A 24,672-nucleotide genomic window follows, 5' to 3' on the forward strand; every position below is an offset into this window, starting at 1 on the left:
CAGCCAGCAGTGGGGATGGGGCCCCCACACCCACAAACCCGTCGGGTTTCCCTCGGGGATGCTGCAGCTCCTGGGATTTACCCGCAGTGAGGGGGATCACACTCGGTGCAGTCAGTGAGGGGTGCCAGGGGCTCACTGCACCCGTCACCTTTAAAATGAGAAGTTTGGCTGTGTATTCACTTACACAGGGTGAAGGAAACGTGTGGGATGGGGATGGACCTGTCAGCTGCTTTGTTCTCTGCTCTCCACTCCTCACCTGAGATGGCCTTTGTGCACCTGGCAGCTTTAGGCCTCACCCTCAGCGTGAATGTCCCAGGAAAGCCATGAAACTGTGACTTGGGCAGATTTGGTGCTCAGAAATGAAGTGAGCCTTAATGTATTACTGGCTTTTCTTTTAAATAGCATGGGTTTTCAGCTGTGGTGTGATCTGGTTTCCTACCTACTCCAGGTAGTAAAAGCCACAGCTGCTCCAAAAATAATGATTCTCAGCCAGGCCTTTTTTATAGAAACTGGTGAATAGGGCAACTCAAACCATCGAGACAAAATGACACTCAGCCAATAAACCCCTGAATCTTTCCCTGGCCTCTTACCTTTTCCCTGGCTCTTTTCTGAGACAGCTCCAGTTCTTAATCTGCAAAAAAAACTTCTCTGCACCCTTAGGGTTTTTCAGTGAGCTGTATCCACCAGCTCAGAGATGAGTCTGACTGCCATGAATGCAGAGAGGGCATGGAATGTGGAAGTGGAAGAGCAAGTCTTTTGGGGGGTAGGTATTCTTTAAGGCAGGCTCAGCTGTGCCATGCATTATGTATTATGTCTAAGAGACTTCTGTGCTGATGGGCTGCCTGTCTCCTAAACCAGTTGTCTTGGACTGGTTTTGCCTTAGGTGAGCTCAGAGCCTTTCCCCCTATGCCTGCTGGTGCAGTGGTATTCTGCGCAGTGCCAGAGATGTCCTGGAGCTCACCTGGAGATCTGCTCCCTGCTGAACTCTGGGTTTTGGGCAGATTGTGCTCTAAGCTGAGAATCAGATTCAGCTTGCACAGCTGTCCCAGAAGCACTGGCTTTTCAGCCAGATGTGTAATATAAGCATCTAGCAAGCAGACAGCTGCTCTGGGGAGCTGTGACAATCTCAGGCTGTGAGCTGGGGACCAGCATCTCTGTAGATGTGTGTTCAGTGCTTGCAGCATCTCAGCTCTGTGTTGGAGAAGACAGAGGCATGCTGTGCCCTGACTTAGTACTCACTAAGCTCCCTGGGTGGAGGACATGAGCCCAGAGGCCAGGAGAGACCTGTGGCATAGAAAAAAACCAAACAGGTGGAAAATCAGGGACAGGACTGCAAGGAGGGGCAGAGTGCATGGCAAAACAGGGGTAGAGCCTTTGTAGCTTTGTAAAAGCTGGCAGAGCTGCAAAGCTGCTAAAGCAGCCAACAGCTGACGCAGAGTCCTGGGAACAGAGCTGGAGATCACTGTGGAGGTAGGAGATGAGGTAAACTCAAGCTTACAGACTGCTGAACTGAAAAAGATGTAACAGCATTTAACCTGGCAAGGAACCCGAGAGACATTGTGTAAAATGAGTCTAACTCCTGCAGCCAGCCAGCAGGTAGGAAATCTCCACGGGTGTAAGGGGAGGGTGTGTCTCGAGGGGAGGACTCAGGGGCTGGACTCCAATCAGGTGGTGAACTCAAAGTGTCCTCCCTGTTGGAGTTGGCTCAGGGCGGTGCTGACTTTACAACCCTCCAATGTCAACTGTTCCTGAGGTGCTGGTGGAGACTGAATGCTGTGGTTCAGGAGCTCAAAATCATTTTTTTACCTCCTTCTGAGAGAAGAAAAAGAGCTGTGGCCCCAAAACAGTTGAGACCTTTCTTAGGTCAGTGTTAAATTCTTACCTCTCCAAGCAGCTGCTTCTCAAGCCCTGAGGATTTCACTGAGCCAATTTAATGCTGGTGGTCAGACAGTTTAAACCCATTAGCTCCCAGCTATCTGAATAATTTTCTCCTGGGATCCCAGCACACGAGCAGACTGCTCTAACCAGAACTGCAGAGCACTGCCACGGGACCTGGACCTTTGCTGACTGCTGTGGCCCGTGTGGCGAGCACTCAGGGGCTGAAGAAAATGCCACTGGCAAGATCCCTGTCCATGACATCTCTGAATGGGCTTCTTCAGTGTGAGGATGAAGACCTGCCCGTGGAGGATTTGTTGCTCTTTGAAATTTCTTGGGAAGTTACCAACAAAGGTTTGTACCACACTTGGGGGTTAGCATTGCTGTTTTTTCAGGATTGGAGGGAGGGGTGAAGGGCTGGAGAAGAAAGGCATGCACAGGGAGATTGGAGAGAGCTGCAGAGCTGCTGGATTGGAAGAAGTGCAGGTGTGTAATTGTGCATGCTGAGCGTGGGTTGCATCTGCCTGGGCTTGTGTGGGATGGGCACAGCCAGGATGTCTCTGTGTCTTTTTGTGATCCACCACCAGGGAGAGGAGATTTGAACATCTAAGTGATAAGTCTGAGTGTGCAGCTGTATAAATTGCTTTGTACATACTTAGGTTTTGCCTTCCATGCAAATTCACTTGGGAATGTCATGCATGGAAATGAGCTGTACAACAAAGATCAGATGCACAGCAGTTTAGCAGTCCCCCCTCAGCCTTCTAGAGCAGTGTGGAAAAGAGGCCAGGCCTGGAAGGGGTATAAATAAACAGAGCTGTGTCACAGCCACTGAACAAAACCCAGGAGTCAATGACCAGCAGGCTTTGTGTGCCAGCTGAAGCTCTTCTGGACTGCTCTTTGCAAACACAGGTGCTGCCAGACAGGGGGTTCATTGGTTGCTGCTGGTCAGGCAAAGGGCATGCTGCTTATTAGGCAAAAATCCTACTGCCTCCATTTCTAATTCATTCATCAGATCATCCCCTTTCAGGCAGGTGTAGTTCTGCAAGCTTCCATTTTCACTGCAAAAGTGAGTTAGTATTAGTATGAGTAAATGATTGACCTCATGTCTGTTACTGTCCTGGCAGATAAATAGAGATTAATCAGGAGAGAGGATCTGTAAACTGTTAAGAATTTAACTTTAAAGAGGAAATGTGTGTGAGAGGAATAGGCAGTGCTGGGATTTATCCTCATGGGGAAACTAGAATTACTGTTTTGTGATACTTTCTGCTGTTTTGCATTGCTCTTTTTAGGGTGGTGAGCCCTATCAATACCCAGAGGTGAGAAAGAGTAGATTTGGCAGTTTGAATCCTTGTGGGCTTATTTTTCAGTAGCTTCAGCCAAGTTTTTAGAGTTAATCTATTAAAGCCACAACTGGGAGCATGCAGCATTCACTTTTGCAGTGTGCATAAGTAAGGCTCTGGCAAGCAGATGGCAGCAGAAATCTAGGAAATTCAGGAGTTCTCACTAACTTCTCTGAACTCCACAGCATACATATTTTCTGAGTCATCTGGACCCAGTAGTTGTAGGTATCACACAAGATATTTAAGAGAAGATAACCCAATTAGATTTTCCCAGAGCATGTACAAAATGTAGAGAATCTTTAATCATCCATAGAGCTCTGTCTGACTTCACTGGAGCCAAATCAACTGACACAGCTAAAATTTACTATTCACACATTTTATGAGAGAATTAATATTAATAAAGTCAATTTTATTCAGTGTGTTTAAAAATAAGGTGCCTTTGCTTACACCACTTTCCAAGCCCATATATTCAGACAGGGCTGAAGGAACATGGCATGGAAAACAATTTCTTCATTAGACTCTGACCTTGTGCAGAGTTTCCATTAACCAAACTGGACTAGAAACATCTGTGCAAAACCCCTTTTATAATCCTTTTTCAGCCAATTTTTCTGGTAAATTCTTCATACCGGGTGTTTTTTTCCTATATCTTTCAGGCAATTGAATGTCTAAGTCACGTGGTGAGAACTGTTCCCTGGTGACCTAACTTTTGTAAAGGGTTCTGGGAAAATGTTAGGGCACTGTGAGAGAGAGTAGACAGCAAAATACAGGGAGAGTCATCCCAGAAGATACATAGGTTTAGGAAATAATAATGGAAGCTTGCAAAACTACACCTACCTTGTATTGTATATTTCCTAGCTCCTTTAGAAGGAGAAATTGTTTATTTGATGAAATAAGCTGACCACACAGAGATTTAATTCTGCTGCATGTTGTAGTGTTTGTGCTGCTGCACATGTTCCTGACATAGAGGGCAAGATAAACATTAGCTGGATTTATTGCCTGACAAGCTAATTTTGAGCATTTAACATGAAGGTTTCTTTCTTCCTTTCTGGCAATGCAAAGGTGTGTCAGAGGAGCTCAGCTTGAAGTTGGTTTGCATTTCTGAGGTGGTGTAAAGCTGCTGCTGCCCACAGGAGCAAGTCCCAGTCTTTGTGTTAATTTTGGTGCATCACCAGGTGCTTGGGTACATTTCCTCCTTGGCCAGTGCTGCTTCTTAGTAATGCCTCCATTTCTTTTGTGGCACTGGCAATCAGGCTGAATTGTCCTCTTTCCTGTGGGGAAGGTGATAGCAGAGCTCACAGGTGGATATCCATCCCCACACACTGTGACCAATGACCTTTGCAGGTGCTGAGCAGAACATCTTCAGAGCCAGGGATGGTGAGAGGGTCCTGCAAATTGGAGAATACCTGATTCTGTAGAGGGGGAGCAAGCATTCCATGGCATTTCCCTGATGGTGCTGGTTGTTACTGAGGCATGAGGTGCAGCTGTAGGGAAGAACAAGATGGTTGTATGAACTCAGGGCTCAGAGATCTACAAGTATCCATCATTTCCAGAGTCTCATCTCTTCTTTATCAGCAGCTGGAACAGGGAAGTTGTCTCTCCTTTTGTTTTAAGAATGGATAATTTAATACATGCTCTAACAAGGCAGAGTTTCTACTTCTCCATGTTTCCTTTTTGTATTTTCTGTCCTGGCTGCAGCCTGGGCTAGGTTACAACCTCTGACACAGAAAACATTGGCCTCTCAGTTACTGCTCTCACTATTCTCTGTGTGGAGCAAACAAAGATAAGGTAGCTGAAGGAGAGAATGGGAAAAAAAAAAGGCTCATCTGCCAGTATTACTCTCCCTCACCCTTCCCCCAAGTCACATGGGAGGGAACTTGCCACCTAAACCAAACACAATATTGAAATCCTCTGGCATTGAAAGTCCTCTGCCAAAGAAATAAGAAATGTGTAGGGGTTTTTTTGAGATTTTCCTCACTTTAGTTGGCTTTTCACTGATGGGCAAAACCCTACGTGAAGTGGATCCACAGTGTTTCTGTGGCAGAAGGGGAAAAATGCAGGCAGTGAAGGGTCCCAGTTCACTGCAGTGCCACAAATCTGGTGGTAATCGTGGGGGAGGTCAGCATTTTTAACTCTTCCTTTCTCTCCTGGCCATCATGCTCTAGTAAAGTGAGGTCTGACCATACAGCTGTGGAAAAAAGGACTGATTTCTTTCCTCCATAGCATGAAGACCATTAAAAGCTTTAAGTACAGGAGCACAAAAGAAGTAGTTACCAAGCTATGAAGATTTTGGGCCTGGGTTGAGTTTGTCTGCAGTGAGATTTCTGGCACATTGGTTAGAAGGGCAGAGAATCTTCAAGATCTGCTCTTTTCTCTAGAAAGATGTCTTGAAAATAATTCCAGTGATATTTAGATGAGTATCCCTTGCTGTACCACTCACAGCTTTTAGATAGAAAACAGAAGAATGCTTAAAAATGCTGGGCAAACAGCCAGTTTGTGTCATCATTCAGCTGTGAACAGCTTAGCTCAAGAGTCACTGGTAGATGAATCTCAAATATTTTTATTCCATCCCCATTGGAACGAAGACTGTGCTAAAAACAAAACTTGTTTCAGCTCTCCCTGGAGCAGAGATCTCTGTTCAGTTTCTCTGGTGAAAAACTGGACATTTGGAAATTAAATCCTGAATCCACTGAAGTCAGTAGGACCAGCATTTTACCTCCTCTGTGTCTTCCCATGATGAAACTTCCTTGGGAGAAGGTGATTACTGTAATTTGTGACACAGCTGAAGTAACACCCTTTTGGGAGTGGGGATGTGCTGGCATAAACTTGGCATAAGAACAGCCTCAGAGCTCTGTGCATTTATAGAGTGGGGTGGAATATCAATGTCAAATCAATTCCAAATGAAGTCCTGTGCACTGGGGATGATGCACACAGAAATAGCTTCTCAATTGTGGACATCTGTCATAAGTTTCGATGGTTCAGTATTATTTCAGAATATGTTTGGAATGTCAGAATTTCAGAGAGTGTGGAGATCTGTCTTCTGAGGAGTCCTGACCACAAACATAGCTCAAAAACCACAGGAAAAATATCTGCTGGCTAAAGATGCTGGTTGTTTTTTACCTGACACATTTTGCCACTTGATTTTATTAATGGTACCTCAACAGACAATCAATCAATCAATCAGATTCCAATCAAATGTTAAAAACAAGTTCAATCTGAATTTTTATCATACCTGTGCAGATCAAAGACACATTCTGAGGAGAAGGATGAAACAATTGATGTGAGAGTGATTGTGGCAGTTTGAATCCCAAGCCTGGGCTCACGCTGCTCCCATGGATCCTGTGGCTCTCATGGTTCTCAGGGAAGCTTTAATGCATTCAGAGTGGCCTGGTCAGGACATAGCAAAGAAGCTGCACAGCCCTGGAATCATCCTGATGTTCTCTCTGTGTGGGAAAGGATCAGTGACAATCTCCACTTACCTCTGTCTCACTTCCACCGTTCACTTCCTATTTCTCTCCCTCATTTTTGGTTTCTGCTGCTCCTTCACTGTGTCCTTCTGCAGTGTGGGGTGGGTAGGAGGACAAGCTCTAACTGCTGCTTGGATTTTAAATATACAAAAGAAATAATGCAGCAGGACTTGAAACAAGGAAAAAAGAAAATGCTGGAGTGATGCAGAGAACTCCTTTAGACAAATTCTAGTAGTGTTTACACAGATAAAAAGGTTTAGACTTTTAAAATAATTCTGTGGAACTTTCTGAGATAGTATTTTGGTTTCATATTCTATTTTTTAAAGAGGTCAGTATAAAGACAACAAACTTCCCTTAAATTAACAAAATCCTTCTTTCCCAAATATCTGAGCTCCCCTTTCTGTGCCAGTTTATTTTTTCCCTTAAAAAAAAAAGAGGAAGAATGGAAAGGAGATAAATGGGGGGAAAGATTTTTTGTTGATTTCCTTTTAAAGTTGATTTCATTTATTGGTGGAAAGGTTAAAAGCATGTTTTAAAAAGAAATAATAGAAATATATTTATTTCAAGGATGTTTTAAAACGACTAAAACTTAATATTTTGAATAAAGTATTTTGTTGAACATCAGAAAACTAAACTATTCCTGTATCAAAATTTTAATGCTAATTCCCCTTATCTGTGATATACCAAACCAGTTCTCTTGTTCTGATTTCTACTGATTCTCTATTGATTTCTCATTTTATCATTTCTTCTTTGCTTTAACCCTGTTTCAAAGTACAAAATTTCAGAGGCAGCATAGAAAAACTTTTGGTACATCCCTGTTGTTTGGAAAGGTTTCCTGTTTATAGTACGACCTAAAACATTGTATTAGACAAGAAAAAGAAGGCTTACCAAATTGTTGAAGCAATTTGAGGATTCTGTGAGCTGAACATGTAAACCCCTACTCTGTTACTCAGTAGGATATGTAATGTTTTGCTTACTGACACCAATATTTCCAGGGAATTCAAAGCAACTGGGCATGTAGAAACTATCTCTTAAAGGATATATAATGTGTTCCTTGAGTTTGCTATAGAGAAGTGTAATTTCAAAAATCAATACATTATTCTAGACATTGGTCTGTTCTTCTCAAGATGTCTTTTTTAAGTTATACCCAACACTTCCTACATACATAGTTTCACTTGCAGTTTCCCTCCACTGTCAATTAAACCTTATGCACAGACATGCTTTGTGAGTCATATTTCCACAGTAACAGGGAAGACAAAAGCAAGTCTGGGGGCCAGGTAGCACTGCTTTTATCACAGTTGCCTTCTGAGGACTTTTAACATCCTGTAAAATGTACTTGGATTTTATCATAAGTACTTTTTATTGCATTTCAGGCAAATCAGTGCCCTGAAATGTTTTTTATCTTGCTGTTCAACAGATTATGACAGCAGAGCATAGCATACTCTCCATGCTTTCCCCCCTGAGAGGCCTTCCATACATCTTTGGCCCTTTAGGGCACACAGGGATCCTAAGGATAACCTTGTGGAAAGAAACACTGGCTGTGTGAAACAAAGATCCAGGCTCTACCCAGCCCTTGATCTGCAGCTTCCTCATTTCTCTTCACGTCCGTGGCTGTGGAAACTCAGCTGCATTGCCAATCCCAGTGTTGAACCCCTTGCAGTATGGAAGAGGCTTGTCCATGCTCCTGGGGGGGAAGGAGCTTTGCTTCACTCCAGGCATATACAGCTTTATCATAGTATTTAGTGTCTTTCATCTTGCAAGTCATGTTTTCTGTTTCTCCTGGATCACCAGGCTGCTCTGCAGTAAAATCTTCTCTCATTCTAAGCTCTGTATCCCTGCCAATTCAAACCAGCCAGTTTCATGACTAAGATTTCTACCAAGCCTCATATTTATCCATTTTGGATTGAAGCCCCTTATGCTCCTATGATGAATTTACCACCCCATAAAAACAGATGTATCATCGTAACTATTGCTTTATAGGTTGAATGTTCTGACTTGCCTCATATAATTAAAATTTTATGTTTATCTGAATCCAAGCTATTCAAATAGACTCTCTCAGCTTGTGAGCAGAGGAACTTGGAGGGGAAATACAGTGATATTTATCTAAGATTGCTCTAAAATCCCTGTCCAAAGCAGCCATGGAAGAATGTGATGACTTTAAATTAGTTTCTTAAGCTTTCTGGTCCTGCTGAAGGGGAGAATAATAGTCTCAGGCATAGGCTTCCTTCTGCAATTCCATGGCTACATGATGTGAAACTCTTGAACTGACAGCTTGATTAGGAACAGACATCTGCAAGATTCTTGTCTTCTCAGGTCTTGAATTAGTAAAGGTCATAATTTATTGTACTAGTTCTACTTAACAAGCTGGTACATTGGAACTGCAATTTTTTTCTCTTTGTAAATACCTAGAATCCTGAGACATGAAAATATTAAGACCAGGGATCCTTCCAGCATTCAAAACAAATGGGATATTTGTAGAGAAAAGGCATTTAAGTGAACAATTTCTTTTCTAGGAGCATAATTAAAACTGTAGCTCTGTCATTTGGCTGCTCAGGGCTGCAAGACACCAGGCTTTGCAGAAGGCTTTCTGTGTTTGTCAGGGGATCCAGTTTAATTAATCTGGGATATAATCTCCCAAAGTGCTGAGCAACTTCAGCCACCGTATTGTGCATAGCAGCGGTAGATTTTTAAGGAGAATTAGGTAACTTCTCAAGGTTTTTAATTCTGTTGGATGAGGTGCACTGGCACCTCTGGATATCCCAATAGCTTTAAAAGGGTGAGTCTAGAGTGCCAGCTCTCAATCCCTGGCAGCTTTCAGTGCTGACTCCATAGGTAATTTTGATGTCACTGCTGGAAGCTGTAGCACCATCTCCTTCCCCGGAGTGCTGCCATATATTTCCAAAACTTCAACATTCAGTGGAGGGAAAAAATTTTATGTAGGAGCATCAATCCCTTCTGTAGTGCTTCTTTTGCTCTTTGTACCTGTTGAGCTCCTTCTCTCCCACCTTGCCGGAGCTATGCTCATTGTTTCTGAGTGCAGCAGCTGCTTGGCTTCAGGTTTTCTTTTCCCTTGCCATCCCACCCCCTTGCCCTATTGTTCTTCTGACTTGGTGGTGGTGCAGTGTCCACTGCCTGGCACCCTGGGGACTCTGGCAAAGGGAGGTTTGCCCTGCCAGTGTGTGAATACCAAGGGCTGGCTATGGCAAACTTTGAGCAAGAGCAGCTAAGGGACTCTTGCACACCATGTGCAAGACAGGATGGATCTGTATTGACTTGGCAGGGAATGCTGCTGGAGTCTCTTACACATATGAATGCTACATTTTCTTTTAAAGCAGACAGTATTTTGGTTAAAGATGCTACAGACATTTATATTTTAAGTGTAGGCTATTTTCCCTCCAACTTTAACAACTTTTACAGACTGATAATGGAACAAGGCTCCTTATGCTTTGAGGATATTGGGTTAAGTCCATTTTTATAGCCAGTAGTCAATGAAATCAATCAGTTCCTCAGCTTCTCTTAGTGATTTGTGTCAAACAAACTCAGTTCTTACCACGTGATGAAAAATAGGTTTAAAAATTATAACTGAGGCAATAAAGCAAAAGCAGAAGGCTGTGCTTGGGATGCAGCAGAATCAAGATCAGACATGGGAGAGTGGAAGTATGAGGCCCAGGATTTTAATCCCTCAACTGCACAGTGAAGCTCTGATACCATTTAAGAGACTGAACTTCTATTTATTTGATTGAGGCTGGATTTCACTTAAAGCCTACATATGTGAAGGGATTTAACTAGCAGTGTATCTGATCCACAGATGGGTTGGAGCTTAGTACAGAGATCTGTGGCCTGTGCCCCTTTCTAATTTTTGTTCTTTATTATCTTCTTTTGCAGTGGGAGGCATTTACACTGTGATCCAGACAAAAGCCAAAACTACGGCAGATGAATGGGGCGAAAACTATTTCCTGATTGGCCCCTATTTTGAGCAGAATGTGAAGACTCAGGTGGAATTCTCTGAACCTCCAAACCCTGCAGTTAAGAAGGCAATGGACACCATGAAAAGCCAAGGGTGTCAGGTAAATCAGATGTGCTGCTGCTTCCCAGGGCAACAAATCTGACTCTGAGGAGATTAAAGTTTGGGTTAATGCTCTTGTCGTTCCACTTGACACAGCAGTCCTGGTCAATGTCACAATGGGAAAGGCTCAGAATCCACTGTTAGAACAGCAGAGTCAATTCATTAAAGGTTATTTTTGAGGAAGAACCAGTTCATCCAATTATGGGTTTTAGCAGTCATTTATCTGCAAGGCTGCTTAATTGGATTAATGACTTATTTATCTGGTCTCTAAGTACGGTGAGATTTTAATACATAAAATATGACCTTACTTTGAGCCCTTTCACATTCTTGCACAGGAGTGAGAAGAGTGTTCTATTACCTCTCATTTTTTCTAATGTAGCATAATACTGAGCTGAAAACCAGAAAAGGACTTGAGAAAAGCACTGAGGTGACAAAGAATCCACTTCCTCACTTCAGTGCAACCAGCTGCCAGTTCCCTGGGAAGAGAGGTTAAACTGTGACACAAGAAGTGGTTTCATCTTTCTTTCCAACATGATTTTTAACCAGTGTTTTCTGTGTGAGCTCATAGCCTTTCTGAGGCTCGGTTTCCCCAGCAATAAAATAGGAATAAACGTCTTCCTATAAAGATTATCTGCTAAAAGAAATAGATTATCTGCTGTGTTGATGGGCAGTTCTTAAGCTGCAAGTAGCTTTGGTTACCTGAAAATGGGTGGAAGGTAACTCATGCTAAATTTGACCTCCTTTCTTGAAGTCCTTATCAGAGATGTAGAACTTGCCTGCACTGTGACTCAGTGTTGAGTCCCTCAGAGATGCCAGTCTGCAGGAGGAAAAATTGTCTGCTCATACTGTGTGCTGAACAGATGTGGATTCTTACTGTTATGGAGGGGATTGACACACTTCAGTGTAGAAATTCCTGAAGTTCTTGGGTTGCCACCAGCTGTGGCACTGGCAATGTGTTGTCTCCCTTTGTAAGAGCAGTTGTACTGTTCTTAGGATCTAATGCCCTGTTATGCAGATGTCTTTTGTTGGATGAGTATGTGCCACAGCTTGGGAGGGTGTCTGTTGGGGACACTGACATGATGCTTGAATTGTACAGGTTCAAACTGAAAGGTACAATCTGCCATTTCTTATCTTTATCACATTTTCATAGGTGATTGATCAAGTTTTCCATGTTGCCTCTGTAACACTCCTGTGTCTGGAAAACAGCTAAAGACTTCTGGGGTAGATTGATTGCAATGCTTTGTTTTTCCAGCTATTAAATTCTCCAACTTAATCAGCTACCTCTGCCAGCCCAACATGTGCATGGTGCTGCTGGAGTATCCATATACAGCAGCAAATCTGTCCCAGGGATGTCAAATATAGCTTTGATCTCCAATAATGACGCTCTCGTTTCCAGGAGCTGCACTTATCCTATTAACATTTATATCTGGATTTTGCTTATGCATCAAAATGGATGGTTTTAAACCAGGGGACCTAGGAATGCTTCCAAACGTCTCAGGTCAGGTGTGTTCCTTGCCACAACCTGACCGTGTATTTAGATGAAGTCTGGGTTCCCTGCTTTTTAACCTCATTTTCCTGAATAGCAAATCTGGACAGTCTGAAATAAATACATGAGGAGTGAAAAGGAGCAAACCTGTCTTTGTTATGCCTTGTACTTTTTGTGAAAGCAGGCCCAAAGCTTTTATCTTTTTTGTTTTCAAGACCTGACCTCTCTTCAGCTCATTGCAGCATCAGGGCTGGGTTCAACCCCTGAGGTCCCAGCCATGTTGATGGCAGATTTAATGTGAAATAATTTGACTTTGCAGACTGTAGTGTGGGCTCAGCTGGGTTGGGTAGGCCAGTGCAGGCAGTGAAGTTGTGAATACTCTTAGAAATGTTTAATTATACCAATGGAGACAAAGCAGGAAAGCTGCATTTTTAGCCTGATGTGATTTTAGGTATTGAGATACTTTCTGATTGATCCTTCCACTCTTCCAAATGGAATCCTTCCCCTCTGTGCTGCTTGGGAAGAAGGAAGAAATGTCATAGTAGATACAGGCACCAAGGATCAGTCCTACAAACCCTCTCCCCAGTAATCTAGCGCAAATAGGAAAAGACTGGAGACAAATATGAGAGAAAGAAAATAATAATTTTAAAATAAGAGCAGAACTAGCATAGATACTTCAATAAGAAGACCTCATTATTCAAGCAAGTGCAGTCTTCCTAAGCTTTTTTTTTCTTTCATGGAAAAGAAGTTACTATTGCAATGAAAATCTAAAACAAAAGACTTAAAAATAAAATGTTCCTAAAGATTATAGTTTCCTTTGCTTAAGTATTACTCCATGTATATTGCAAAGAAAACTGCAAGTCCTGGGTTGTAGGACTGTGCACACACATTCTTGGTGTGAAATACTTCAGATTTGATGGATGAAGATCATTGTGCTAACTGGTCTTTACATTCACTTTAATATTTTCTTTCTATCCTTCTTATCCTTGCCTCTTTTCCATAGGTCTTTTTTGGAAGATGGCTGATAGAGGGCAGCCCATATGTCTTACTGTTTGATATAGGATCAGCAGCTTGGAACCTGGACAAGTGGAAAGGTGGATTTTGGGAAGTCAGCAACATAGGGATCCCTTTTCATGACCGAGAAGCCAATGATGCTGTGATTTTTGGATCATTAACAGCCTGGTTTTTGAAAGAGGTACAGTTTTTAAATCTAGAGATTTGCAGACCAAAACCACCTTGGGATGTGGTTCCTATTCTCCAGTTTGAAAACCAAGATTTTTGGAAAATTGATCTCAGTGATCAATTGATCTCAGATCAAATTTGTATTTAAAACTTAAATGTTTAGTGGTCATTTAGCTATATTTTTCCAGAAGAAGGGCAGTGGGGCTGCCAAGCGTGGAGTTTGAGTGACTGTGCTTGCCAGAACCCTCTGACACTCTAGAAAGGGGTCTGTTCTGAGGCACTAGAGAGGCACACGTTTTTCTTGGCCTAAGGATTATGGCTGATGGAAATCAAGGCACATGTCCTCTTAAAATTGTACTGTTTTGTCACAAGAAAGAAAGCATACAGAAGGCTTCACCAAAAAAAAAAAAAGTTCTCTGAGGCTGGGATGATGGTCAGGACAATGTATGTTTTATGTATTTCTTTCTATTTTCAGCTTTCCTGTCAGTTTGATGACAAGCCCAATATAATTGCCCACTTCCACGAGTGGCAGGCAGGAGTGGGTTTAATCCTGTCTCGATCACAGAAACTTCCTGTCGCCACCATTTTTACTACCCATGCAACTCTGCTTGGGAGATACTTGTGTGCAGCCAGTATTGACTTTTACAACAATCTGGACCAGGTAAGAGACATTTTTCTCATTCTTCTCTGGTTTTTTAGCTAATCATCTCCTGGCTCCCTTTCTGTTTACTGTGTTAAACCATTTATTGCATTTTCTGTCTTGTGTGATTGCTTATGACTGACCCATAGCTGGTTGTTTATTCCAGAGCATGAGAAATGGTATTTGTAAGATAATGAAGTGTCTAGGCATGAGTGCCTTTGTCTCATCTGACAGGTCTGAAAGCTCAGTGGAAACTAGTAAAACCTATTCAGCTCTAGCCAACATCTGACCCTTCAGGTGCAGCCTCACAACACTCTTTCTTAATGTAGCACAGTAGAAAAAATAACCAATAGCCCTCCTCTTGTGAAAAATACCCCAGAACTGCTGTGGATGATGGTTGCTTTGAGTTCTTTTTCCCCCAGCCTGCTTCTAAATTTTTACAAACCATAGCGAGTCCTAATTTCAAGCATTTCAGGTTAGGCCTAATTTGTAACTGGCAAATGTAGGAAGTACTTTCTGAGTTCAGAAGACTCACATGTGTTTCTTGGAATGTGTGTAAGCTGTCTATTGGTTTTGATTTTCACTGTTCTCTTTCCACTTCAAAGCATAACACAAACCAATGTTTCAAGGACCCAAATGTTTTTAGCACTGCCCTCATCGGGATACTTTGCATGATCTGGGATTTCTCATATTGTCACAGACAAACCTGAATTCAAGAGGTTTTTCCATTCCAGCACCTAGTGAAAGTAGAGGTCGATAAAAGAACCACATTGTTCATGCACTGAATGGCTGAAATCAGTGAAGAAAATTGCATGGTTGGTAATTTTCAGTTGGATGTTTGAAGCTTGACACGTTGGGGAGCTGTGTCTTCCAAAGACAAGGCCTAAGCAGTTGTGTTCTGCTGGCCTGACTCAGAAACAGAGAATCATGGAATGGTTTGGGCATTTTTGGTAAACATCATCTCATTCCGACCCCTGCCATGGACAGGGACACTTTCCACTATCCCAGCTTGCTCCAAGCCCCATTCAACCTGGCCTTGGACACTGACAGGGATGGGGCAGCCACGGCTGCTCTGGGAAACCTGTGCCAGGGCCTCAGCACCCTTACAGGGAAGAATTTCTTCATCATATCTCATCTAAACCTGCTCTCTAACATTCTGAAGCCATTCCCCTTTGTCCTGTCACTCCAAGCCCTTGTAAATCATCTCTCCTAGACTCCTAAGGTAGTTATGGTTCTTAGGTGCATTAATAAGGCAGCATGAACATCACAGTCCTGCTGTGTAGGAGTCCAGACATCCCTGCTCGCTCATAGTCTCTCTGTGTGTATAATATAGAATGGTTTGTTTTGATTCTGGTTAATTGAGTGAGCTGCAAGCAGTCTGGAAAGTAGTCTTTTTTTTCTCAAAGCAACTGGTTTTTTTTCCTCTTCATGAATACTTTTGGGGGCCTCACCCTTGTCTTTGTACTCAAAAGGAAAGCTAATGATCTCACATCTGACTAAACCTGCAGACTTTAATATATTTATAAACTAGCCACAGTACTAATATATTTTTTTCTGTCCACACATGACATGGACACTTTTATGTGTGAAAGCACTGTCCATCCTGTAAAGCGTCACAAATCCCATTGGTAACCATCAGCTATGTCACAAATACAGAAATGTCTATTCAGTTTTTATTCTAAGTATAAGTGGAATGAAACATAAGTACCAATTTCAAATATCATTCCAAATGGCTGTAAGTAATATTTAAGGGAAGGAAATTGTGGATTTCTAGGCCGTAATGCTTTATACCCTCTGTGGGTTGACATTTAAAGGTACTAATAGAGGAAATGATGTCAAGCTGTTAATACCATTGTTTAATATTTCTGTAGGATGCTAAAACTCTTCCTGGAAAAGTTAGCTTAGTGAGGGCTTCTTTGGTTGTGAAAAGGTCACCTTGGCCCAAAAGTCATCTGAGACACAGGAGCTTGATCTCAAATACCATAATTAAATAACAGCTAGATCTTCAGACATATTCTTGTTGTTGCCTTCTAGCAGCAAACTATTTAGGTCAAGCAAGCAATTTTCTTAGTGAAGAAGATTCTTTAGGGCTTCCTAATGTTTAATCTTTGGAGGAAGCAGTATTTTTTTAGAGCATTTCACTCTCTCCCACCCCAAAAATAGCTGGGTTTCCTGTTTCAGTGCTATTGCATAAATGTTTTCCTTTGAAGTATGATTAAGTTCTCACGTTTGACCAGTGTTTCACAGCTAGAACACAGTTCCCACCAGGCAGCAGCTGAGTTGGGAGGAAGGATGCAGCTGCAGGATGTGTTGTGCCAGACATCACAGAAAAATGGGTGCAGCACAGAATGAAAATGTGTGGCCTTATTGTGCCTGACACAGTCAGGCATGTACAGCTCATACAGAGAGAAGAGGAAACCTCATTTCTTTGTTTCGAGTCCTCCACACAGTCCACAAAGTGCTGAGTTAGGACCCCTGGTAGACAGTTCTACACTGCCCACACAGTACAGGACTCTCCCACTGCACTGTCAAACCATCCCCATAGATAAGCAGGGTTAGAAGATGCAAGATCCGCAGAGCCCTGAGCTGTAGGCTGCCAAAACTCCCTGTTCCATGAGCTGAGGGCGCAAGTCAGCCTGTAATCTGTAAGAGGACATTTTCTGGGGGGTTACAAACCCAGTCAGCCTAGTGGAGGAGAGCTGTGGATGGCTGGAAGATGGGAGGGTGCATTGTGGATGTAAGACTGTAATGTTGTGCGAGTCCTGACCTCTTCCTGAGCCATCTGCTCTTTGCCTCAGTCAGAGATGGGATCCTGGATCTTAGGCAGCATTACAGCTTAGCAACTGGTCATGGCATTCAGGGCTGTGCTTTAATTGACAAGGTGGTGATTGGTCAAAGGTTGGACTCGGTGATCTTGGAGGTCTTTTCCAATCTTAATCGTTCTGTGGTTAAGGTTTGAGCTTATGCAATTCTTATATTCTTACAGTTTTAACTCAGTTCATCTGGGCTGGCTGGAATTTATCTGCTTCTGCTCCAGTGAGAATCTGGGTGTTAAACCCTTAGCAGGTGTTCAGGAGCACAGTGGCCACCAGAAGTACCACTGTCATGTTACTATTTAGTGCATATTTTAGTACCTAGATTCACATTTAATTCACTCTCATCCTGGAAAAAGGAAGGGAGGGAAAACCAAAAGAACAAAACGGCATGACATGTACAGTAACTGGCAGTGTCTTTATTTTTATTTACTTTTAATTATTTGAAGAACCCTGGGTAGATGACTGGGCCAGGGACTGCTCACTATACGTATGGGTTGCTGTCTTGAACTCTTCCAAACTCAACACTTCCTAATTTCAATATCAAGCAGGGTTTTTAATGAGTTTAATTCCCAATAGAAGTTTTAGAACTTATGTATGTCTAAATAGTCCAGCTAACAGGGCATTTTCCCATTTTCTCCATGCCCAGTGTATCTTTTACAATGGTGTGTGAAATTATGTTTGTTGCCAAGATAAACTGAAGCAAAATTGCTAAAAGTTAGGAATTTCTGTGAAAAAAAATCTCTGAGTCTGTGGAGCCTTTCTCTCTTCAGGAGGAATTGGCTTCTCAGTTGAAGATTGAGAATGTTAATCTGTTATTGTTTTCCCCTTGTTTGAGGGGACTGATTCAGTTTTTTTGTTTGTTTTGCATGGGGATTTTTTTGTATCCTTTCATGCCTCTTGAGTTTTAAATAGACCAGCACCTTTCATAAATTGAATGAGACACTGATGATCCAAACAAGTTCCTAGGTGAATAAACAGCTCATTTTGGAAAATGATTTAATCTGGAATTTCATCTGAGAGGTCATCATCTGAAATAATTTTTGGGACCACTGGCCTGGCATCATGGAGAAGTTTGTGTGGTTCAGCCTCTGATGCTTCTTACTAGAAAAACACTTTGTGTTTAATGAGAAAAGGAGAAGCAAAAAAAGGTTAGTCATAGTCTTCATTGCCTTTTTCCTTAGGTTGCCCTGCTGATGTGTACCACTTCTGTTTAGAACCTGGAACATTTTCATTCAGCTCATACAGGTGCAGCTGAATCCCATTTGCAAGGTGGTGGAAAATCCTGTCCCAAGAATTCTAAAAGGAAAAACACTAAAAATCCCAATGAAAATGAATAGTCAAGAGTTTTTTGCTGACAATATCTCACTCCACTTAGTGCTGTACCATCCAGTTTGTCACCAAGCTCACTGTTACACACAGCTAATCCACTTTGGCAGCAGAGCAGCTGATGGAAATCTGATTTAAGCCAGGTAGTGTAAATTTCATTCTATTTTGGCCTGGCCGAGTTATACCAGAAAGTTCTCTTTACACAAGGCAACAGTCAATTGGAGGTAAATTTGATGTAAACTGGATTTTAAGGGAGTGGTTCTTACCTAATTCAGACAGCAGCAGTCAGTGAGATTATGCTGGAAGCAAAAATGTTTCCATTCTACCTTTTAGTCAGTAAGGAATTTAAACTTCAAACCAGTCTCTGACTGTTCCTTGGCCCTGCAGAATCACTTTGAACTTGAGTGTACCACTGTTGTAAAAGAACAAGAAAGATTGTTTTGTTCTCTTTTTAAAATCCTCAGGCATCAAACCTGTACCTTTTATTTGAATTACAAAATATTTACAGCGTTATTATCCACTCTTTAAGGTAAGGTTTAAATGGTGAGGGTAGTCTGTATTATTTCTGCTAAGGTGTTGTAATGTTTTATTTAGGAAAATTACGTATATTAATTCCTGTTTGAATTTGTATTGGTTTAATTTCTGTTGGTTTTCACCATACTATTTTTTTGCATTAGGAGAGCATAGCCTAATATCAGTATCTAGAGATTCTTTGTAGACTGTGACAAATAATTTGTCTTTCTTTCAGACAAGAATTTAGATGGCTAACATAGTCCTTCCTCCTTTTCCACTCTCAAATTATTCTTTTGTTTTGGAAATACTTTGCAATTTGTCTTTATAATTTTAAAGTAGGAATGGCTGATTTGAATTTACTGCTTCAGTAACTGTTTCCAGAAGAAACATAACTGCTTAATATTCTCTTCTTTTTCATTCAAAGTTCAGAATGTCATGCTGGGAGGCTCGGTGATTACCTGCTGTGCTCCCTAATGTTGAATTTTAAGAGGTCAATGAGATGTTATGCTCATTACATGGATCCACAGAAAAGCCAGAAACAACCCAAAAATTTCCCTCAGAATTGCACTGAGGGAAATGCAACTTTTACTGCAAAGCATTACATCTGTAGAACATCTTCTTCTTTTGTTTTGAAATTAGAGTGGCCTTATAAAGGAGTCATTTCCCCTTCTGGCCTTATAAAGGAGTCATTTCCCCTTCTAATTCTTGCCATCTTGTAAATTCTAATAATGTGCTTGGTTTCTACCAGTTAGGGAAGTAGAGGAGCCTCCAATAAATTTACAGGGAAGTGGATATTGAAGTTGTTGGTCTTTAAATATCACTGAAATTGTTGGACTAAAGGATCTTAAGAGCCTCTTCTTCCCTAGAGGGTTCTGTAAACAGTTCATCTGATTTAGTTTTTTTTTTTTTCTCTTGATGCAGCTGTGATCTGTGGCTTAGCTAGTGTTCCAATTTGCTGATAACAGCAAACAAACAAAAGCAGGCGTGACGCACTTGACGAATCTCTCTTTGCTCTGGCTGAACACAAAGGATATGGAACAGAGCTCACAGGTGCCTGAGCTGGGCCGGACAGAGAGCAGGGCTCAGTGTTGAGCAGGAATATTGGGTTGGGGGTGAGGAGCTGCCCTGGTGTCCTGCTGGTTGCAGCACATTGTCCCATGCCCCACAGTGCCTCTAACTCTGGAGATTGTCAGAGCAGGCTCAGCTGTCTTTGCACAGGACTAGGTGGGTTAAATTTGTCACCTGCAGTGTCTCATCAGTTAATTTTCATTTAACCTGCCCTTCAACTTGACTAAGGCTCTTTTCTGAAGTCGCTTGTCTAGCCTGCTCAGAAGTACACAGTTCATACTCCACACTGAGGTCAAAAGTCAAGGTCTTGCTTTACTGACTGTGCTGGAAGGTGCTGGAGAGTGAGAGCAAATGAAATGTGAGAACTCATGACCTCTGTTTGTACATCCTAATAGATGTGGAATTGTCTACTTTTGCAAAAACATGGCAAAAGCCCCACAAGTATATGCAAAATAAAATGCTTCCCATTTATAAAAGACGGGAAAATAAATAGCAATGAAGAAATAAGCACCAATATGTGTTAAATATGTAAAGTCTTTTCATGAAACCAAAGAAGTAAAAGTTAACTAGAAATAAGTCATAGTGCTTAACAATCTTTTTATGAACCTTTGTCCCAGCAATGTTACCAGGAGTCTTTATCAACAGTTGGTGAGCATGTCCCAAATTTGATTTTTAATCACATTTTGTAATTAAAACCCATTCTTGCTGAGAAAGGGAAAAGAGAACAAAAGGCCTTTGAAGTCTGACCAGCTATTTGTTTGCTAGCAATTTTAAAAGTATTTTTAATAGAAAGCCAGATGTGTTTGAAAAGACTTGCATGGTTCTGACTGTGTAGTTGTGCCCATCTCATTCATGTGTTTGTCTAGCATGCTAAAGAATGTCCCATTTGGTACCTTTTTTGCACAGAATGTTTAGACAATCAAATATGCAGTTAAGAGCTGCTTGTGAATCAGCTTAGTGTAAGCCAAGGACGATGCTGAGACGTGTGGCACTATAAGGAGCCAAATGAATTCCCCTTTATTTTTCTCTTCTTTGTGCTCTTTCTACCACTCAGATTTCTGTGGAAAATGAGATGAATGTTCTAGAGGAAATATCATCCTTTGTATTTCATGCTCTAAAATTCTCATGGGGAATGCGGAAAAGATTATATACGAAGATACAACTGAGAAATGGTATCATAATATTTAGCAAATTATGTGGTAAATTGTATTTGGCAAATGTAGAAAAGCTCTTGATATAGAGGATCATCAATACCAGAATAAAGCATCTAGTTTCTTTGGAAGTTTTCAGCTGAGATTTTTCAAGAGTCCTTTTTTTTGGTCACACTAGAGTGGTTAGATTGGTAATTTCAACTAACACAGTGGAAGCCACTTTCCCACAAGTAGTGTAGCACTGCTGCAGAATTAAAGCAGCTAAAAGCAACTAATTTTCTCAGCAAAGCAGTTATAAGATATCTATATCTACATCTGTGTCTGTACCTATCTAAGTGAAAATAAGAAGTTGTTTGCTTCACTGTAGTTCCCTGAAATGGTTCACATTGCGTCAACTTTCTCACAGTATGTTCTGTACCAGCATTAAGCTTTGCAGGACACTCACAGTCTAAATAGCTTTACTTCTGTCCAAGTTCTGAAGTGCTAAATGCAGCTGGCCATGGCAGGGGTCACACAGTCCTAACTATAGAAAGTGCTGTCTGCCCTGCCTGTGATAAGGGTTAAATCTATTATGGTCAATGAAGTTACACAGTCACATGCAATCAAAATCAGGCTGTGCAGCCAGCATTAGGCAGCGATCACGACAGAGCTCACTGAGAGTCATTGTCACCCTCCCTGAAACTCACACAGGCCATTGGGTGCCCATGCTGTTGACCTTAGGGGCTCAAGACTTCTGTTTCCAGAAGTGAAACATCATGGAAGAGTAAGAGGATTGTGATTTAATTGAAAGCATTGACACCTTTTTTAGACTACATTGTAGCGATTTTGCAGTGGATGCTGTCAGTGAACATTTGAACCTTCAAGCGTGGACTCAAGGGAATTGTGCATTTTCTTTGCATCAAGATAACATAAGCTCGGTTAAAAAAAAGGGTAGCTGCAAGATTTAAAGGTGATTTAGAAATACTTGGGTGTTTGGAATGTTTTATCTAGCAGTTTAACTTGCATCTGCCTCTAAAAATTAAGGGTGTTCAATCTGAAATATAAGAAGCAGCAAATAACAGTGGCAGGCAGAGTTGGAGGAAGAACACCTCTGAGTGTCAGAAAATATCTCATTTTCTATTTTCTTTTTTCCCTTCGGATTTGTGACTGAGTCTTTATATCCTGTCTCTCCACTTCTCTCTTGCCTACCTGTGATTTCCACCATTCTACCAAGTCCCCAGGTTCTGTCCTCATCCCCATTCCTTTTTTCGTCTCTCTCCTTCAGCTACCAGCAACCTCCCTGCTCTCCCAAGTTTTCCAACAAGTCCGTGGAAGCTGCAACATGATACGTTGCCAGCCAGCAGGCCAAATTCCACAGATCCTTACCTTTCATGGGATCATTAATCTAGATTTCCTCCCATGGCATGTTTTTTCAGGAACAAGCAGGATCTGAGAACTCTCATGCTCTTTCAAACTCCTTGAAGTTGATAAAATAGTTCAAACACCAGGATGACAAAACAGCACCATAATCATGTGGTTCTCATTCCCTGGGGGAATGGAGCCTAGCAGGAGAAACCTTCCCCGAGGGAGACAGTTTGATGGTCATGTCACACAGGTGTCTTTTTTGTTTGTTTCATTATTTAACAGTTTGACATTGACAAGGAGGCTGGAGAGAGGCAGATTTACCATCGGTACTGTATGGAACGGGCATCTGTGCATTGTGCCCATGTGTTCACCACAGTCTCCCAGATCACAGCTACAGAAGCAGAACATATGCTTAAAAAATGCCCTGGTAAGACCTGAATTGTTTTTTTTACTGCATTTCCTCTGAATGCCCGCATTTCCTTAGACTGAATGAACATAATAGAGACAGGTATGCAAACATGAAGAGAAAGAACACATGCAGAGGTGTGTCTGGCTATGCTACAGGGATTAGCCAATTTTCCATGGATGTTAGGCTTTTTTTTGCCAGGACTCCTAAATTTCAGGAATTTTATCTGTGGCAGGGTTTCCATGCTTTTAGAACTGAGCCATTATAAGCTTCATATAGATAAAACATTTTCTATTAGGTCAACAAGTAGAATTTGAAAAATAGCTGTGTGCCCAATAATTTGTCTGGTTTTCCCCTTGATATTAGTCTCATAAAATATGAAGCTTAGAAACCTTGTCCTGTTCCATACATGGATTTTAAGTAAGGTCATGATCCCAGTTTGATGTGTCATCAAAGTTCTCTTTAAATCATCTCAGCGCTTTCTAGGGATAAACCCCAGTACTCCATCTGCAGGTAAGCAGCATGAGGGAAAAATGGCACAACAGTTTTGGAGACTATTTAGCAGGTGTGTTGGTATCTTGGTTATTTTAAATGAAACAGTGCTCAAATTATTGATTTTGTTTGGGCTTGGTTTATTGTTTTGTTTTTGTTTCTGGTTGTGTTTTTTTGTTTGTTTGTTAATTTGGAGGATTTTTTGCTTACTCTTTGTAGAGTTATTGGTTGATTTGCAGTGCTGATTATAGTTTGGGATTGTTATGCTGGTTAACTTCAATGCTTCAAGCGACATTGTGGTTCCTGAACCCGAGCGGAAGAGCTGTTTATGGAATCCTTTGCCTCATTCCTGACTAGCTGTCAATAGGATGGTGGACTTAGATTATCTTTTTCATTTTATTTTAAGCACAAAAGCCATGTCTTAAAAGTCACTGACATTCAGTCATTTAAACGGGAATATCTGTGAAAGGTCTTGATTTTTACAAAGTGCAGAGCACTCTGAAAATCAGATTTTGAAGCTTTTTATATAGGCATGAGGCTTCTCCCCACCACAGCTACCATTGAAAATCATAGTCTGTGTTTTGGGATTTTAGGAGACTGAAATGAGTCTGAATCCAGTTTAATTTGGGGAAGAAAATCTCCAGACTGCTCACAGATAAAAACATCAGTTGAAGCTGAAGAGAATTCCATGCACAGAGATTTACTGGCCTGAGCTTTTTGTGATTGTCCTTGCAACTTTGAAGAAACCAAGTAAATATACTTAATGTTTGGGTTGAAAAACTACTGACACATGCCATGCTTCATGTTGACATAGCTAGAAAGAAATTTAGTAGAAATTGTCACCCCAAATCCTAAGAGATTACTTTAAGTGGAAAGTATGTTGTGATGGGAATAAGTACTTTAATAGATTCTCTGAATCCAAGACCACAAATAAACTGTCCACGAACCTATTCTCACACTATTTATTCTCTCTGAATTTGTGAAATCTGCATAGACATTGATTTTTTGGAAAGCCCAGCAGTCCTTCAGTAGGTCATTGAGCTTGAATTCTGCAAAGGAACATGAATACTGAAAGCATGTGTACTTTTCTCCATCCACTTTAAAAATAAACCTTTAAAAGGAGGATGCTGAATTGGCACAATTAAATTTTATTTGCATTTATTGAGACGTAAATTTTGCAACCAAATTTTTAGCTAAAAAAAACTCAGAAGTGTGCTAAATTGCGTTGTCTCTGCTACTCGTCTTTAACATCAAACTTGGATTATAATTTAAGTTATAAATCTCATTACTTGGAAAAGTCTCTTTAAAATTTAATAGACCTGATTGCATAGAGAACTTCTGCAGGAGGACAAAGGCCAATTTGCCAGTCTAAACCTGGCAGAATGACTGCTTGCATTATGCTGATGCCACTTGCTGCAGTTGTTATGCGATCAACAGTTTATCAAACCATATTTGTCAAAAGCTTGAGTATCTTTGACATATCCAGCAGGATTCTATCAGTGA

The 24,672-nt window shown here is 41.3% G+C and overlaps 1 protein-coding gene across 1 annotated transcript in view; it reads left to right on the forward strand.

Annotated features, from left to right (window-relative positions):
- The first annotated feature begins 1,637 nt into the window (after window positions 1–1,637).
- GYS2 (glycogen synthase 2) overlaps window positions 1,638–24,672 on the forward strand; it is a 41,409-nt gene continuing 18,374 nt past the window's right edge. Inside the window, exons 1-6 of the mRNA XM_068190682.1 lie at window positions 1,638–1,863; window positions 2,004–2,229; window positions 10,565–10,746; window positions 13,235–13,426; window positions 13,889–14,074; window positions 22,554–22,698. Of these exons, the coding sequence (XP_068046783.1) occupies window positions 2,109–2,229; window positions 10,565–10,746; window positions 13,235–13,426; window positions 13,889–14,074; window positions 22,554–22,698 (826 nt within the window). The 5' untranslated portion in view covers window positions 1,638–1,863; window positions 2,004–2,108. The remainder of the gene's footprint in view (window positions 1,864–2,003; window positions 2,230–10,564; window positions 10,747–13,234; window positions 13,427–13,888; window positions 14,075–22,553; window positions 22,699–24,672) is intronic.

Source organism: Anomalospiza imberbis, chromosome 5 (genome assembly GCF_031753505.1).
Source record: "Anomalospiza imberbis isolate Cuckoo-Finch-1a 21T00152 chromosome 5, ASM3175350v1, whole genome shotgun sequence".
In the NCBI taxonomy this organism is placed as follows: Eukaryota; Metazoa; Chordata; class Aves; order Passeriformes; family Viduidae; genus Anomalospiza; species Anomalospiza imberbis.